At 35.8% G+C, this 19,042-nt stretch overlaps 2 protein-coding genes and 1 long non-coding RNA gene across 14 annotated transcripts in view; 1 reads left to right on the top strand and 2 right to left on the bottom strand.

Annotated features, from left to right (window-relative positions):
- Positions 1-516: 516 nt before the first annotated feature.
- LOC117426489 (uncharacterized) lies at positions 517-7,077 on the bottom strand. 9 transcript variants are annotated; one of them, XR_009330582.1, is made up of 11 exons: positions 6,666-7,077; positions 6,335-6,369; positions 5,809-6,061; positions 5,569-5,698; positions 5,205-5,285; positions 5,000-5,094; positions 4,331-4,592; positions 3,726-3,865; positions 2,714-2,930; positions 2,490-2,621; positions 520-2,149 (listed from the first exon to the last, which is right to left on the bottom strand). It is a non-coding gene; the product is annotated as an uncharacterized LOC117426489 (long non-coding RNA). The 9 variants fall into 9 exon arrangements; XR_004548129.3 differs by having other exon boundaries at positions 525-2,149; positions 4,331-4,522; XR_004548125.3 differs by having other exon boundaries at positions 519-2,149; positions 5,000-5,285.
- Positions 7,078-9,039: 1,962 nt separating this feature from the next.
- LOC117426680 (ropporin-1-like) lies at positions 9,040-12,071 on the bottom strand. The gene is made up of 6 exons (XM_034044558.2): positions 11,982-12,071; positions 11,412-11,540; positions 10,926-11,037; positions 10,475-10,636; positions 9,363-9,544; positions 9,040-9,146 (listed from the first exon to the last, which is right to left on the bottom strand). The coding sequence occupies exons 2-6, from the start codon at positions 11,525-11,527 to the stop codon at positions 9,080-9,082; spliced, it is 639 nt and encodes a 212-aa protein (XP_033900449.1). The 5' UTR covers positions 11,528-11,540; positions 11,982-12,071; the 3' UTR covers positions 9,040-9,079.
- A 1,836-nt stretch (positions 12,072-13,907) lies between these two features.
- The window catches only part of LOC117426643 (kalirin-like), a 168,510-nt gene continuing 163,375 nt past the window's right edge, over positions 13,908-19,042 (top strand). For 3 of the 4 annotated variants that reach the window (XM_034044456.3, XM_059033817.1, XM_034044459.3), the window contains exon 1: positions 13,909-14,598. In XM_034044456.3, coding sequence (XP_033900347.3) covers positions 14,532-14,598 — 67 coding nt within the window. In that variant the 5' untranslated portion in view covers positions 13,909-14,531. Of the gene's footprint in view, positions 14,599-19,042 lie in introns of all 4 variants that reach the window. The other variant, XM_034044457.3, reaches the window with a different exon arrangement.

Raw genomic sequence — 19,042 nt, forward strand, 5'->3', positions numbered from 1 at the left:
TGTTTGGACAGAAAGGGGTGTTTTATTATCTATAGTGGATTAAATACCAGACATTAGGACATGCCTGTGCTTCGGTTATTCCTTTTTTGCTTTCTCACTCCAAATATGGAAATCTGGAGTAACAAGATACTGAATCCATGGTTCTATTTCTAGAAACAGAATATGGTTTAACAGAAGGCTTTTTATTCCCCCACAAGTACCTGTAAATAACATGTATAGGTATGGTATACATTGATAGATATTTGGTCAATGGAGTATTTTAGTTAGACACCATTTTTTTTTTTTTTTTTTTTTTTTTTTTTTTTCCCAATACCGTTCAGTGTAATTGTAAGAGTATCACATTTTCGGTGTCATGTAACAAATTAATGTAACTTGTGTGTGTATATAATAAAACTTTTTTTTTTTTTTTTTTTTTGTCCTGCTTTAAAATAATGCTGGGGTGGGGGGGAGAAGTTGTAATATCATGTTGGCGAGGAGTGGGCTAGTAGTTGCTCCTTGATCCTATCCTTGTCTTTTACTAAACATCTTGGTATTAATGAATTATACAATTATTATTTATTTCTTAGCAGACGCCCTTAGCCAGGGCGACTTACAATTGTTACAAGATTTCACATTATACAGATATCACAGTATTTTTACATACAATTACCCATTTATACAGTTGGGTTTTTACTGGAGCAATCTTGGTAAAGTACCTTGCTCAAGGGTACAACAGCAGTGTCCCCCACTGGGGATTGAACCCACAACCCTCCGGTCAAGAGTCCAGAGCCCTACCCACTACTCCTGCCCTTATTATTTGCTCTTCAAAAATAGACAAGAGCTTTTAAGAAAGATGCCCCTCAAGTGAATTCACACCCTAAAGCGTTACTGTCAAGAGAGGAATGTTGTACCAGTCTTTGGAAGTTACTGTTGCAAAAACCAATTCAAGAATGCACCAAACAAAACTAAAAAAAGGTGAGAGTACAGAAGCAACAACTGGTACCACAAGGAGTAATACTGTGAAATGTTTTCCTGTAGTATTCATTGGTTAATGCAAAAACATTGAAATGTCCTCCTGGAACTACATTCTAAATGTAATACAAAAAAACAAAGTTACAAGATGTGCTACACAACATTTAACTTTATTATATACATGTTTCTGTAATGAAATTAATTTTAAAACATTGATTGCACTTTTACATACAAATATATCCACACTACAAACCTGCTCAAAATTGATTTCTCTACATTCCTTAAAAACAGGATTTCTTAAGATCAGTCCGTATGGTTTTTTGTAAGTTAGCGATACTGGCATCCAGCACTGCAAGTCAATTTCTGAAGTCCTGTTCATCACCAGTGTTAAATGTGGATGGGGACATCAGGCTCCAATCTGAATTTACTGACTCTCCATCAAAGGTTGAAAAAGTGGAGTCAGCTGTTGATATTCTACTTTTGTACATCTGCCCTCGGTTTCTTTGAAGCAGCAAGGAGCTGTGAGGACTTTTATTTATCGGCAGCATCTCTCACTTGTTTCTGATAATACTGGTATGAAAAGTGTCCAGTGTACTTAAAGGTCTTCCTGGAATCTGACCTTCAATCTTGTTTGCAACTTCACTTGAAATTTCTGGTACATTTGATTCACCCAATCTGGAAAAGGTATTAGTTAAGGACTTTGATGCATCACATTGTACTGATTCAAATGCATGCATTTCATTCCTCACCTCAAGGGCCTGTTTCTTTGAACTGCTGAGAACTGGAACAGATGTGGTCTCATCCAGTTTTGGTTTATCACATAAAGTAAAGCAAGCATCACTTTCAGATTCTGCCTTGGTTGCTTGGTGAAAATCTTTCAGAAGAGGCTATAGTACTGCCCTTGTTCCACGGTGTGCCTGCAGATCCATTGGAATAACAATAAATACTTTCCAGTGTTGCCAAGTTTGAGTTTTTATTTGATGATGCAGTGTTGACTGGTGATGAACCCCACTGGTCAGTCTCTAAAGTGCTGAGGAACAGGTGTACTGAATTTGTGACAGGATCTGATGCTAAGCCAACCTTTTGTTGGTTTTCATAGAGTTCTAGAATGGTTTTAATAAGGTGGGATCCTGCTTTGGATCTGCTATTGTCCATATTGAGTTCTGAAAGAAGTCTGGTCATACTGCCCTGCAAAGTCCTGTTAAGGCAAGTGAACAGGTAGAAGATTAATGTTTGTTATGTGCAAATTAATAAAACACATTAAAAAAAAAAAGAAAAAAAAATTCCATTGTTTATCTCATCTTTCTAAATTGAGGGATTAGAAAAATAATGGTGCCCCCTAGTGGTCAATTTTATGTTAATATTTTTTACTGTAACCCTCATCAGGATATGATCAGTAAACACTGAAGATCCTTGTCAAAAAGGTGACCACTCAGTGATGTTTCTTTACTTATTTATAAATGGTAATGTAATATTTACATGCAGGTAAAATGTAGTGATTGAGCTGCATGATTAAAATAACAGTCAGTATCTCTCACCTGGTTAACTCTCGCAGTCTGTTTACCTCAGCATCACGCTGTTGAGACTTATATTTAAAATTTGATTTTCCTTTTCTGAGGCCTCAAATTTAAACTGAAAACTCTTCATTTTTGACAAAGCTTCATCCACATCTACAATGAAAACAAACAACAAAAATCAAATGTGTCATTAAATGCTTTGCGAAATGGAGAAAGAACAGACATCTATGAAGCTGGCCCCTTACCTATCCTGACCCTGGCTGTGTCCACCTCACACTGCTGTCTGTTCTGCAGCAGCACTTCTTTTTTCCTGCATCACTGTCAACAGCTGTTTATTCTTCTCTCTCTGATCATCAATCACTTTAAGCAGCTCTTCATTCTTTTTCTGTAGCAGTTCCACACTCCTGTGGGCTTCCTTCAACTGGGTCTGCATTGTCATGTTCATAGACTGCAGTGAAATAACTAAAAAGAGAAGACCATGTATGTTACTGTTAATAAGACGTGTCAGCACTAACAAAATAAACTCACATATCCATTTTAAAGAAAATGCATACCTATTAGTAAACAGGTACAACTAAATTAATCTACTTTAGAAAATGTTAGCAGCAAAGTACTTCTCTTTAAAGTTGTAACTACTGGCAAGATAAATATACAGGTGCTATATGTTATTTAAATTAAAGGTTTATAGTATTCCTCAACAATTAAGATTAGAATATACAGCAATAAGCATTACTTGGTAAAGGCATATAACTTTCTCTCAAAGTTGCAGTCCACAGATCTGGATTCTTTTTCTGCTCTCTCTCTCTCTCTCCTTTAACTGTTGATTCACTATTCTCAATCGTCTACAGAAATACAAATGCTAGTTCCGATGTTGCTGTTTAAACAGAGTATGTTGTCATGCTGCTAAACTCAGCAGTAAAGAGTTCAGCTGGTCTCTGGCTGACCCTATTTTGTACCTGACCAGCAAGGGTAAATGAGGAAAACCAACCTCAGCTGATATTCCTTCCCTAGCCAACCAAATGCCAGTCTAATTGGAGAATACAGTCCACTACTTCTGCAAGAACTGAATATGTAAGGCATACAAGTAAATCGCTGCTAATCCATCAAGAACTGTAACTGCATTTGGGACATTTCATATATTAAAAGAATTATATTGCTGGAAATGCTATATTGCAAATAGGCATTGGCTCCAGACAAAGCCAGTTTCTCAAGTCACACAGTAGCTACTGTAGTTTGGTTCTTAAGTGTGTCACTGACCTGCGCAACTGTGCATTCTCACTTCGCTGGGGCTGCAGAGCCAAAGCTATTTCTGCCTGCACGTTTGTACTTCCAACCATGGTAGGTAGCAAGGACACTCTCCTCAACCTCTGTTATCAGTTGGTGAACTTCAGAGTCAGCTGGTAAGATAAGAGAACATTGCTACTAAAATCAAAATCATCTTCTCATTGTTATAGTTTTTCAGATAATTCAACAGGAATCATGCAATAATTGTGCTATAAGAGTTTTGGAATGGTGGCCACTGAGGATTAATCAGAGACCACCTTTTAACACTACTGGCTATTCTGAGCAAAAACAAATACAACACCATGATCAGCAACAAGTGATTTTAGTTCTCCTAGAAGATATTTTACAGTCGTAACTTTCTTCTTAGTCTGCTCCGGGCTCATCTTCTTAATCCTTAGAAGCCTCTGGTTATCAAAGCTGGTTTGACAGCTTGTGTCTTTCACTGGTGTGATATCTACATACTCCAGGTCATCAACTTCGCTTGAAGTTCTTTCACTGTGCTCAGACTCAGATTCTTCACTGGAAAGCTGGATCTGAGTTTGTGAACTAATAGGCACAGCAGGTTGAGGGTTATCTACCTCTTGCAGTTGAAGATGGGAAAGATGTCTCAACAACTCCTGCTCCTTTAACAGCTGATGGTTTGACTGCCCCAAGCCTGCTTCAGTGCCATAGAGTTGCTGGGGTACATCCTGCACTTAATTTCCACTAGACACAGCAGGTGGTGGGGATGTAAATACAGCTGGAGTTGTATGGGACTGCTGTAGCTGGACCTGCATATACAGGAAAGTAGTTCATCCCTCCTTGTGGAGACCCATGGCTGTATATATCATTGGACACGCTCTATTAAATTTAAAGCACACATGAAATAGGTGGAAGTTTAAAACTAAGTTTAATACATTCCAAGAGACAGCATTGTAATATTTTATATTGGTTATGAAGTCTGCGAGTAATTTTTACAACAACAAACCATATAGTGGAAGCACCAAATGATCGGTAACAAGATTCTACCACCATAGGCCATAATGATAGATCAAACAACTAGACCAGCTTAATATGACCACCAATTATCACGAGGAAGGGTTTATTTCTTTAGATAATATAATTTTTTTTTTTTTTTTTTAAAGCAGAATGAGCATTTTCACTGATGCACACCACATATTGACAGATGGTGTCCTCCAATTTGTCTTATCAGTGTCCATCTGTATTCATTATCAAAACAAACAAAACAACTATTCTTGGATACTTACAGTCGGAAAACACAGAGAATTAGCTGAATTTTGAGGAGACAAAGCAGGAGTGGAAGTTGTCAAGCGACAGTTAAATATACTTGAACTTTGTTTTCCTAAATATGGAAGAAAATTTAAAAAATGATTATCTGTGTTTTAACATCATCAGACAGGTCTGGTTGAGCCTCATGGGAGGGCTGAGGGACCGAGATGAACACCAGCTGACCATTTGGAGACTGTGCTGTATTTAAACTGCGCTTTTCTTTCATCACAGGGTTTGTACTGGAAAACAGGTTCACCTTTTCCACTGCAACAACAAAAGGATCCAAGTGATTCATTTTTTAAATGATATTTTTTCATCCAGTTCAGTTTGTGCTACATACTTCTACAAATCCAAAAGTTTGTTTTGTTGTATAAACGTAGGCTGTATAACAGTCATTTGGATGGTGTTTGGTTTGTAGAATTGTAGAAGGATAACAAAATAATTGAAAACTAGCTACAGCTTACTAATGTGAATCTGCTTTTGTGTAAGAGGAGTACTTGTAATATTTACATTGAAATAAGTGATAATGTACATCTGCACTACATACCTGCTGCCTTCAGAGTTACAGAGCCAGTTTTGTGGTGGTCTTTCCTTCTGCCATTCTCTCCTTTACCAAATGTTACTTTTGAGTTTTGAAGCAGTTACCTTTCCTGGTTTTGAGCATGAAGGCTTTACATCTGTTAAAAAGGTTGTGTATGTGTAAATAATAATAATAATAATAATAATAATAATAATAATAATAATAATAATAATAATAATAATAAAGCTGCCAATAAAATAACATTACCAGATTTTTCAGTCTGTAGAATGCCTTGTAATAAAGCAGCACAGCGGTCAAGTCCTTTATGTATAGTTGTAACCTGAAAGGGAACATTATTGATTAAAATCAGGTTCCTGTAGTAATACTCAGCCACATTATAGTTTGGTACTATGCCTTTAAATGTTGTTGTTATGTAAAAATTAGCTGGTCTTCGGAGTCTGTGGAGTACAGCGAGTAACCAGAATCTACAGAGGCAGCAGAGGGTTTCCTCCCAACTATCCTGTAAATAGAGAAGCTTATTTTAATATTTGAGCTTGAAAAATAATAATAATAATGATAATTAATAATCTTTTCACTTTGCTAGCGAACAAAGTACACCGTGTTAACTTTCTGACGGCAAAGTTACCAATACCCTGTTGTCAATATTAAAATGGGACAACTGTCAGTACACTAAAGTCAGTTATTCAAGTTTAAAAAAAGGCAAAAACAGCGTCATTCGTATTTAGAAAAATAATAATAATGGACTACAGATCAAGATCTACGACATGCTTACCTTTTGTTTCCCACTGGTGCCTTGGCAGAGCCTACCTGTCAGTAGAAATCAATTTTAAGTATTATTTTATTTCTTCCAATTCATATTTACAATAGACAGTCTAGCTTTTATGGATTAGAATTTAAAATGATGCAATTATAGATTCGGTTGGAAGAAAATAAAACACTTGTTACTGCCGTTACACGTAACGGTTAATGATCTAGGCACTACACATACACTATGAGCTCGCAGTACACGTCAATATAATAATAATAATAATAATAATAATAATAATAATAATAATAATAATAATAATTCCTATTAAAACCAAGCAGTTACGATAAATTCTTACCTTGTGAGGTTTATTAAAGACTTTGTCTTGCCATTTTATTTTCTTATTTAAAAAAAGGAAAACCGCCAGCAAAGCTCGGAATAAAACTAAAGAGGTGTACCCTTTCTTTAATAAGGTTACATTAACATTATTTACAGGTTATGGTTTTTGTAAGAATCGCAGTTTTCCACGTCGATCGATAAAAAAAAAAAAAAAAAAAGTTTCAAATATCACCGCCGGTAAAGAGGAACCCGTGATGATGACTCACAGTGACAAATAAAATATGTGTACGGTAATTACGAATTAAACAACACATTTATCAAATAAACAATTTACACAACTTGTGCATTTTAGTCATGAACAACGCTTCTAATTTATATATATATAAAGAAACTACCGTGCTTCACTTTATTTATTTTTTACTAATCGGAAGTAATCTTACAAACCTTTAAACCAATCAACATATAGCAATTCTGACGTTTTTTAATATAATTGGTCAGTAGGACGACGATTTGACAACAAATCTAGCACACTGATTGCTGGAATAAGAGAAAAACCCGCCTCCAAGTGATTGGTGCTGAAGCACTACATTTCATTTGAAAGCAAAAAGGAAGGATTGGTAGTTAAAGCCAATGGTAGTTGTGACGCCACGCTCATCTTGTGGCAAACAACATAACTATGGAGATAACATATTATTATGCAGTATGAAAATTAAAAATAAAACGCTGGGTCGCGTTTTCAATCAAGTTGTCCCGATAAGTAGAAAGCAAGCGTGAAACATACAACTAACTGTTCACTTGCATTCTGTAAATTCACTGCAGTTGTAGTATGTACTGCATGTGAAACGTGTGTCAGTCAATCGGGTGGTGGGTGTTGGGCACAGACAGTGCATCATTATCTTGATAAAAACCCTGATAGGTCTCCTTTCCAGTGGTGTCCTGACACAAAACAGTACAAAGGTAGATACGATACATTACAGCAATCTGAAATAAAAACAGAGCAACTACAGGACGATATTCAAGACAGGGCTAGACAAAGTTAAAACAATAAAATTAGTGTTGGCCGGTACACTTATTTCAATAAAATATGATGGGCCGGTTTTTCAAAGTTTAGATGCAAGGTGCAAGTTTAGATTTAAACCCAATTTTAAATCTAAATTGCATAAACTACAGGGATGGAATGGAAATAACACTCCCATATAGCAGTTGCATCCATTGCAGGTTTTAATGAGCTTGATTAGCCACAGTGTATTAGGTAATAACAAGCTCATGCATTTCTGATTAAATTTCTAGTAAAAGGAATGGATCAATGCAACGGGAGTCTTATTTCCATTACTGGATTAAAACATGTCTGGCTGTCGCGTCCGTATGGAGGATCAAACAACAACAACAACAGTACTAACTACGACCACTACGACTACTACCATTACCAATAATAATAATAATAATAATAATAATAATAATAATAATAAATAAGCAACTACAGTATAATCATCTCCAAAACTTTCAGAGAACGGGATTCTGTATACGGTATAAGTCAGAGGTTTTTGCTGGACGGTAGTTGATTGAGAACAAGTTGATTCATCAACGGCCGATCTGAAACTATGGAGGCCGATTTTCCAAAACCATTCTTTGTTTTTTTGAACGCTGCGGTACATCAATTGATACAAGTATATGGGATTTGTCTGCTACTGACAAACACATTTGATTTATGTAATGATGAATGCATATTTTAACAGTCGAATTGAAATATTTTGTATTTGTGTTGCTTTGATGTTTCTACCGTTCTTTGTACGGATTGCTCACTTTAAATGTTTAGTTTGTAACATTACAAAATAAAGTTAAATGATATTAAAAAGAATTTAGAACTCTAGAGTATAACATTATGGAACTTGATGGCTTTTAACATGCAGGTGTGACTGTTCAATGTACAGTGTAAATAGTTCGTAACATTACTACTGTTTACACAAGTAAGGATATTTATTTAAAAAACAAACTTTGTTAAAAAAATTGTTGTGGTTTAAGCTTGAAGCCACAAAATTCAGTATTCCATAACACCCATAACTCACCTGCATCCAGGTTAGGGTTTTAGCATTGTCAATGCCATGTGTTGGGCAGGGTAGCATTCAATGATAAGGGGAGCAGAGAATGTTTTCTTTTTTTTTTAATCTTTAGCAACACAATGAAAAGATGCTTTTTTGCTCTTTAAAGACAGAGGTGTAGGCTTTGAATATATGGCCTTGGTTTAAAAGGAAGCACTATAGCTGGCCTATGGTCTGTGATATTAAAACACACAATTCTGTTTCATTGTTTTCATCAAGTTTATTAAAGTGAAAGAAAGCCAACAGGTGCTTAACAACATTTTTCAACAGCATGTAAAAGTGATTTTATCCTGATGAGTTCATGGTCTTCTAACTTGCTGTCATTGGATAAGAATTACCCCAATCGCATTCTTGGATTGTTGACAAAATCACTCACTCTAACTAACCCTTCAGTACCAACACTATAGAAAATGGAAGACAAAACAGTTAAAAAAAAAAATAATAAAAAAAAAAATATATATATATATATATATATATATATATATATATATATATATATATATATATATATATATATCACTGCAATTCTAGTAAAACACATTTGTATAAAGATTGTTTTCTGTGCATTAGTTGTTGTATGATTGAAGTATTTTACTTTTAAAAGTATGTTTACTTACACTTCCTCCTCCAAATACGTTAATGCACGGTCGATGTGCCCCTGAGAAATCTCTCCATCAATGTCTGCTAAGTAAGTATAAAGAAACCTGAAAAGGTGGTAAGGAATACAGGCTTCTTCGGTTGGGCAGTTAGGATCCGAGGTCAGTATGCAACAGGCACATTTAATGGCATTTGTAATAGTCTGTTGAAAAAGTCAAATGAGAAAACAATAAGATGTGGTTAAAAAGCAAGAAGATACTTGTGTAACACATTCTCAGAAAACAATGTTATATATATATATTTTTAATATATATTGGATTTTTTTGTAACAAACGTATATTTATAGAGCAAGTGTCAACACTTTAAGCAAACAACAACTCCTGTTATGGTTTATGAGATTTGCTCGGACGATTTGTTGCAATTAGGGCTGTCAAGTGATAAAAAAAATTAGTCACGATTAATCTTGAGATTTAAAAAAATGATCTCAGTTAATCGTGGTTTTAGTTGCATATATAATTGATACAATTACTGCATCCATGTCATTTAAGTTTGTTTTATTACTGATGCTATTATTATTATTATTATTATTATTATTATTATTATTATTATTATTATTATTATTATTATTATTATTATTATTATCCAAAAAACAACCCAGCATACCCACTCTGTTTTCCTATTTCTGGATCCTCTTTATAGTTATAGTTTTATATTTATTTACAATCCAGCATTGTTTTTAAATTGATTGAACCAACTGCTAAATCACAATGGAGTCAGTTTGTTATTCACCTTACTGCATTTACAATGATCATAAGAAAAGAACATAACAAAGTTTACAAACGAGAGGGGGCCATTCGGCCCATCTTGCTCGTTTGTTTGTTAGCAGTTTATTGATCCCGTAATCTCATCAAGCAGCTTCTTGAAGGATCCCAGGGTGTCGGCTTCAACAACATTTTTTTTACTCATAAATTGATGTTTTTCATTGCCTTTTAAATAATAATAATAATAATAATAATAATAATAATAATAATAATAATAATAATAATAATAATAATAAGTACAAGTCCATATTAATAGACAAAAAAGTAAACAATAATGCGTTTCTAATTTACATTTTCTAGACAAAACTTACCCCGCCAAGAGCACTGCAGGCTAAAGCAATAAATTTTAGCCAGTCAACTTCTTCGCCAAAATTTCCAACAGTCATGATATCTCTTAAGAGTTTCTCTGGCAGATTGAGTTCCTTCCACTTTTGTGCAAGTTCCTCGGGGTAAACTGAACATCTCGATCCAAACTTCAAAGTAGTATTTGGAAGGTAAAAAAAAAGAAATGGTGTGACATCATAAGTTTCATCATAATTGGATAACCTTTACTGTATGTCCCTTTTCTGGGGACATTCACTCCACCTTTGATGGTAGATCCTAGGAAACTGATCATAGATAAGCTAATCAAAATGTAAAATGCTCAATGTCTGTAATTTGTAATTGCTGCTATAATTACAGTTATTGGTGATGCTGCCACCAATAATACCTATAATCCTGCACATTGAACCATATGTACAAGTGGCTATCCTGGAGACCTACCTTTTCATGAAGGGTTTTTAGATGATCTATTGAAAACTCGGCATGACTTGGTGATGCAAGCCTTTCAGATTTTATTGGTAGAGGCTGTCCATTGGCTAAAGCAGTAAAGTACCTGCAAAAGTAAAATAAATAAGTAGCAGCAGAGATTACAATAATATTTCACATTATCTTTTCTTGGTCTGCTTATTGTTGGGTTCAATTCTGTAAACACTTTAGCATTGTGCAACTTCAGGTACATTTTGGTCAATCGGAACTTTATAGTTAGACCCTGTTGATTCCATGCCAGCCCAGGCAACTTCAGGCACTAAAGCACAGTTAACTCAGTACTGAACAGTGTGTATTATATTTCCTGGTTCATTCCAGCTACAGCTGCCCTACTATACATGGGATTTAAATCATTATATTTATATTAATAGACACCCTTTTTTATTTCATGTTTTGTTCATATTATAATATTATAATATTGCAAGAGGTTAAATAACTTACAGAGCAGACCAACGAACAATATCTGCAGGCTGGGTCCTAATAGCAGCTTTTGTAAAGGCTTTCAGGATTTCTGGCAGTTCCTCAGGGATGGTGACCTGTTTACCTGGTGGTGCCATTTTCTCACCAAATCTATAAAATCACACAGAAAAAGAATAGTAAGGCTTACAGGACTTGCATTAAATAATACTCTACATACAACTATTTTTTTCCCTTATATCTTGGTCTCAAAATTGTTGTGTGCACTTGCATGAAATCAAAGGTATACTATTGATATTGAGGTGGTGATTTCAGTATCAACAAAACAATTGTATTTGTATTGGAAAAGATTTCCATTATATTATTATACAGATTAAAATATAGACTACTGGCGTTTAAATTAATATTAAGACATTTAATGCACCATGTGTTCTATATGTGTTAAAATACAACCATGCTAGCCACGACAATGAAAAGATTAAAAACGAATCTTTAACAAAAGACGAGGTGCAGCTAATAACATTTGAGCGGAAAAAAACGTGACCTTTTTTTTTTTGGTGCATATGTGAAGTACCTAAGACACAATAGCCCTACCTTCGTAGTTTCTGAACTTTGCCCCTGCTTTTGTAGTTGTTTTAGAGCAGTCTGTTCTAGTGGTTTAGCATATTGTTATAACCTGAGTGCTGTACTTGATAATGCTAAGGTTTTCAGTAGCAAATTGTGGTTTCCATGTAACCATATGACGACATGTATTCACAACTGCCTATCATTGTGAGGTAGCTATGACCAGATATTGCTGTCGTAAATTATTCACACATTCTGTCTATGGCCTATATAACTTTTAAATATACATAGACGTTGACGTAACGAGGAGTGTCTCTGTGGACTAACCTTCAATATACATCTTGTAATAAATATATTATCTTATTGCTCTTAATTAGACATCACACTTTTGTGAACAGACCGTGGACAAACGTGTGGCTTAACCATTTAACGCACTACTAAGAAATCATTTTATTTTCACAGGCTTATATTTGCATTTCATATATGCCACGTGATCAATTAGAGTTTGTATTCTAAACCTGTAGGGTGCCACCGTTTTTTCAGCACATGAAGGGCTATTTTTATCAGACGCGTTTAACGGAACGACACTTTCTACAAATGGCCAGGTTGTTAGATCACTGTGAGTTGTTCACAAGATAATTAAAAAATAAATAAATAAAATAAAATACCAACAATTAAACAAAATATTTACAGAAGCACGCAATGCTTAGTCTCAAAGGTCAGGTATGTAGTTACTGACAGCCACAAAATTGGGTCTTCAATACAAACATATGGGTTTTGTTTTCAGCTTGTGTGATTAATTATTTTGTCCTTTCAATTAATACATCACAACAGATGTGTCACTGCATAATACACACATATCTCAATTGCGCGTGTTTAGACACAATGAAGACAAAAACGCCAAACTATGATAATCTACAAAGTCGCAATTAATTTAATATTCCCAGACAACTAATGCTTAATTATAGCGAAAGTGAAATTTACTTTCACAGACTGCTATAGAATGACCTGCATGTTTTGGAGCTGTTTTAGTCTTGCTTCATTGCATGTACAGCATATATTTCACTTGCCATAATAATGAATTATACCAGCTTTTACATATCAAACCAGAATTCAATATAATTTATAATATTAATGAGAAGTATATTACTATAGCTTATATCATTAAACTACCAGTAATAATAAGGTACAACATGTCATTCTCAATAGTCGGGGCTAGGGGGCAGCAGAGTACAACAACTGAAGAATAAGGCAGGCTGAGAATTGCAAGTGTAGTGAGTGATATGAAAGGAAAAGCAGAGCTGTGTGCCCATAATGATGTAATGTATAGCTGTTGGCTGGACATATGCAGGCAAGGCATACAGCTAATATTGGTATCCTTGGCTCCCGAGAGTCTTGAGAATCCAGAGTATGACAACTGGGCCAGAGAGCTTGTTTCAGCATAACACTCAAAAAACGTGTGTCTGCATGAATTAATTGAGATAAAGAAAATCATTACAGTATAGTAAATAAAGTAAGCTTTGACAGGGCCATGTCATAATTTCATCAATCTGTGGTTGAATGATTGTGGGATTGTTGTGTGCTCACAACAATCCCACAATCACCTACATACTGTCCTTTGTGTCATTCGTGTAGGGATTCGCTAGGCAGGGGTCAAAGCTGGTGCAGGAAATCAGAAAACGGGATGGACTAGTCATGTTTCCTGACAAAATGAAGACACATACACCTCTTAAAAATATTTTGACATCGTTCATTTTGACTGTTATATAGTCAAATATGTTTAGAAACGCACGCAGTTTTGTGTGCTGCTGTGTATGTGTTTGTGAAGGGGGGTTATGAGGGAGTGGTGAGAGGGTGGAGGAGAGGAATACCCCCCCCCCCCCCCCCCCCCGGCACCCCGCCCGACAGGCTCGCGCGCACTATACCAGCTCTCCGCCTTGGTTTGTGAGATGGAGAAATGCTATCATATTAAACAAGCAAACCTTTACACACTGCATAGGCTGGTAGTGCATCATTTTTTCATACAGCACCATAACTCTACAATTGTTTTCAATAGATGAGCGTAGTGTCAATTGAATTATAGTCTGTATTTTGTTTAGGACCACCAGGAGAATGAACCTATGCTTATCACCAGTCACTTACATGCAGATTGTTATGACATGGCTGAATCTCTACCAACTGGTACGCATCAAGTGAAGGATCCCTACTCTGATGCTTCATACTTTAACTAATTTGGAGTATGCCTCAGTTATATATTTTTGAGATGTGTATCTAAATTAACAGGTTCCTGTTATGTATCATCAGATTGTTCCATAGGTATAACTGCATCTCCCTGTGTGTCACATGTGCCGTGGATTGCTTTTGTGGCGCCGGAGCTGCTAGAAAGAGGAGGGTGAAATCTAAACAATAGAGTATTGCAAGGCTGTTCTTTGTAATAACACGGACGGAAACCCACGACTGGAAAACGAACTGCGGCGACTAGGAACACCAGACTATGGAGGAGATCGTGCACTGATTTTTGTAATAATCATCCCTGGATATACTTCGCGTTTCCCTTTTCTGAAATCAACAGGGTCAAAGATGAATTTGGCAGAAGCAGCCGAGGAAGGGATGAATGACTCGGACACAGATGCGTTTTTTAAAACAGGTAAGAATATGTTCTGTTATTTCACATACATAACTGGAAGGAAATGATTTTGCAGCATTCTGTGTAGGCAACAGTGTAGATGTTTGTATTGCGTACTATTGAAAATGCTGTAAGCCCAACGGGGAAACAAAAAATACAGTAAACGCATTCACTGGGGTTCCCACATCACTTTATTAACATAGCTTTTAGGTTACGAATATTTCATGGTTTACAAAAACCTTTTTACAGAATACAAAGATCAAATTGTATGTGCCATGACCGGGGGATGGAGAGATGGGACTGGGACCTGTCAATACATTCTAGCTGTACGTTGTACATAGGCTTACTGTAAATGGTTCTTTGTGTGCTTACACAACATCGTTTTTGCATTAAGATTTGGTTCTAATTGGCTGATTTGATTTGGAATCTATGGCTTGGAGGAAAAATCAATCAATCACACACACACACACACACACACACACACACACACACACACACACACACACACACACACACACACACACACACACACACACACACACACACACACACACACACACACACACACACACACACACACACACACACACACACACACACACACACACACACACACACACACACACACAGGGCAGCAGTGGAGTAGTGGTTAGGGCTCTGGACTCTTGACCGGAGGGTTGTCGGTTCAATCCCAGGTGGGGGACACTGCTGCTGTACCCTTGAGCAAGGTACTTTACCTAGATTGCTCCAGTAAAAGAAAAAAACCCAACTGTATAATGGGTAATTGTATGTAAAAATAATGTATACAAATAATGTAATTGTATGTAAAATGTGGTATCTTGTAATAATTGTAAGTTGCCCTGAATAAGGACGTCTGCTAAGAAATAATAATAAACACACACACAAAGAATCTGATAACAATGCATGTATGTTGCCTATTAATAATTAGCACAATATCCCATGAATGTAAATGCCACATTTCCAACAAAACTCATATGAAATGTTTTGTTTTTACTGATTTTCACAAATGTAATTGTTCTTTAATTAGTGTATTCGTCACTGCAAATAGCAGCTGCTATTCACAAACCCTTGATAATTGCAAGCTAATCACGCTTTCAGTCTAGTTTGCTGCATAGTATTGGCAGAGACAAGAGGGTGAACTAGCCGTTTGAACATGGCACACCAATAATGAAATAACCACTACTAAAATGGATAATAAACATGATTAGGATTGGATAACACCATTTTATTTCTGTTGGTCATCCTCATTTTTTATTTGCTCCTGACATTCTGTTCTGCGCCCCCTGCTGTAGTTATGATTTGAGTTGCACCACCCTGTTGCGACAGGTTCGTTTAGTTACTGTACAGTTGTTCTGTCACAAAGATTACGGTATGCCTGCAGTTATGTTTTCACTGGGTCCTTTCTTTTCAACATTCATTGACATTCTTTGATGAATTATTAGTTAAACTAATAGATTGCATCTATTCCAATAAAGCAATCATCTGTACGTTATTAAAAGATGTAAATGGCTGATCAATAGTCTTTTTAAAACTCCAATGTCATCAGTGTTAAACAGATTTACTCAAAATATCCAAACTTTAACTTTATTTAAGCAAACTTTTAGAAAAAAACTTGAACATGAACACCATGCTAGTTCCCTAATAAAATATGCTGAACATTCTGGCACAGTCCAGGAGAAAATATGTTGAGCATTCTGGCACACAGCACAATTACTACTTAGACTTCTAAGGTTTGTTTGCCATTCTTATGCACCCTTAGAAAAAAAGGCTTCCTGGACATTTTATATGGTATATTGTTCTCTGTAGCTTTCTCTGGAACCCTACTTGTGTTTGATACCTTTCCAATTGTCCAACATATAATAATAGTTCTGTACAGAACCTAAACAGATGTGAATGCCTGTAGAAACCATATATATATATATATATATAACCCAGGAACCCTTGTTTCTAAAAGTGATCTTGTAAGATTTTACAAGTGATCTTGTAAGCCTGACCTTTCTGCTTTCATTAGACCCAATGGTTGACATGTGCTCTGCGGTATGAAAATGAAAGAATGATGTCAAGTATTCTATCTTGAAACCATCAGACAATTCCTCTCACTTGCACTGTTGGCTGTTTGCTGAAAGACAAGGGCCTGCATTCATTATAGTGATTGAAATACCTTGTCACTACAGAGGGTGATCCCTCCATGGCAGAGATGAGACCCAGCGGCAGTGCAGGGGAGACCTGGCACGTCACTTTCTAATATCCTGTGGACAGAAAAAGCTATAAGCAGTAAGATCTAGTGATCAATAGTGCTAGGGAAAGGACAGTTCTAGAGCAAAAAGGATATTAGGTGTCTGTATTGCCCTCTCTGTATGCAGGGATCACTTTCTGTACTTGTAGATTCCATTTGGTTTAACATTTGATTGAAGGCATGAGATGCTCACAAAGCAGATTCCATGTTCTTGGTGGCCTTGGAGTGAATACAGTATACTTACTGATCATCACATATTTGCATTTATTAGATTGTTTTCTGAAAGGAATAGCCTTCTACAGCAGAGCATCGTTTAATATCTGTTGAACAATGACCTCCATGCTTGACTTGTTTTGATGCTCACCTCTTCAAATGCCATATCCTGCTGTTACACAGCTGGACTGGTATCATGGTAATCTGCAAAACCATTATTATTTTACATTTGAAAAATAACACTAGATTATCAAATGGAATAGATATTCCTGTTACACTTCTGTTGTGAAATGGTAAAATTGAAATAAAAATAATATACTGAACTGTTGCTTGTGCTTTTTCACAAAGTAGACTTGCATATTTTAATGTATTTTGTTAAAAGGAGCATATGTCTATACAACAGTATAAAACAGTACTTTCAGACCAGATATATCCCAGAAAGTTCCAACAAGACATATGTAAGAAGGTTCTTTCGTAAAATATTGCAGCACATCAGTGTAGTATCATTTTAGAGAATTTTATATTAAGAAAAAAAGAAAGCGGCTCACAGATGGAAAATTCTATTTATTAAAATGTAACTCTACAATTGCTACATTTTAAACGTATGCTCTCATTGAATTTACATCTGTTGTAGTTTTCCATGGCACCAGTAGTTTACATTCATACATTGTGACATTCCATATCCTGAGGCAGAGGGAAAGAAAAATACATGTTTTCCATGTTTGAACCAAATTCAGTACATGTTTACACTAAGATAGAAAGCGGTCATTCCATGTCAAATAAACCAAAGTCCAAGAAAATCACTGCCTCAAGATTTATATTCTGCTTATATTTTGTGTAGTGGAAGACACAAGACACAGGTCAGGTATGAAACCAGGCCAAATATTTAAAATTAATGGTGAAGATTCGCAGAGATACACTCCCTTTTGTGTGTGTGTGTGTCTGATTTTGAGGATCTTAAAATGACATTTAGAATGTCAGTAGCCCTATGAATGCTGCTTTACAGATAGCCAAGTAGGTCTTCTGTAGAATTCATGCAAAATACGTACCACTGCTTTAGTATTTCTGTGTTGCTGGGGGCCTTAAAATTGAAAAATTGTCCAATTGTCAAATTCCTGAGTGATTTTTAAGTGCGTGTTCCTTCTAAAGTAGAAGAGATATCACTTTCAAATTGCTTAGGTGTGCTCTTAATTTAACTGACATTCTGTATGCAGCTGTGCTACTGTCTACCTATTTTATGACTCCACCAAAAGGCTTCAGGATGAAAGTATCGAAAATTGCACCATCTTTGAAGGGCTGAAACCCCTTGTGGGACACGAGTTAACAAAGTGACCTTTGGTGGGCTTATTTATAGATGAGGATTTGAAGGACTTGCGGTAAAATAATTGACTTGGTACTCAGTTTAATAAATGTACAAACATGAACAACACATTTATGTTGTTTTGGGTTATATTGTACTATATTAGCAAATAGTTTGAGTTTAAACCAAGAGAAACCATAAAACGTATATAAATAAATATATCCATAAAACTAAAACCATAAAATGTGTATAATCTTTATATGCAAGTGGTTTGTCACGGGGCTACAGAGACCTCTTATTTCTTCTTTGTTGCCATCTTTAAAAATTGATTCTTGCAAAGTTCTGAAACAAGCATTCTACAGGCTATCATTTTTAGACCCTCAAAATCACTCCAAAATGAGATGCGTTTCAAGTATGACTACCACCCCCTGAAGGGGGTGTATCTCAGTAAATCTTCATCATTGAGCTTAAATATTTGGCCTGTATCTTCCACTACACAAAATATAAGCAAAATCTAAATCTTGATGTGGGACACTCTGGTTGAGTTGACATGGAATGACCCAAAGGCATTATTTGCCTGGTTAAGCTTGGCTTCTTTTCTTAATGTGAGGTTTAAGACTGTGTAGTACAACAGTAGGCCTATCTAACATGCACACAGCAAAGCCTCCACTTCTTCAGCAGCCATATTTGGAGTA

This window comes from Acipenser ruthenus, chromosome 11, assembly GCF_902713425.1.
Source record: "Acipenser ruthenus chromosome 11, fAciRut3.2 maternal haplotype, whole genome shotgun sequence".
NCBI lineage: Eukaryota > Metazoa > Chordata > Actinopteri > Acipenseriformes > Acipenseridae > Acipenser > Acipenser ruthenus.

Bases quoted from the DNA above. Each gene is read 5' to 3' on its own strand.
- LOC117426680 (XM_034044558.2), bottom strand. From the start codon at position 11,527: ATGGCACCACCAGGTAAACAGGTCACCATCCCTGAGGAACTGCCAGAA. The intron at 11,038-11,411 runs GTAAGTTATTTA...TTACTTTTGCAG, and splicing joins ATTGTTCGTTGGTCTGCTCT to GTACTTTACTGCTTTAGCCA. The intron at 10,637-10,925 runs GTAGGTCTCCAG...ACTACTTTGAAG, and splicing joins TAAAAACCCTTCATGAAAAG to TTTGGATCGAGATGTTCAGT.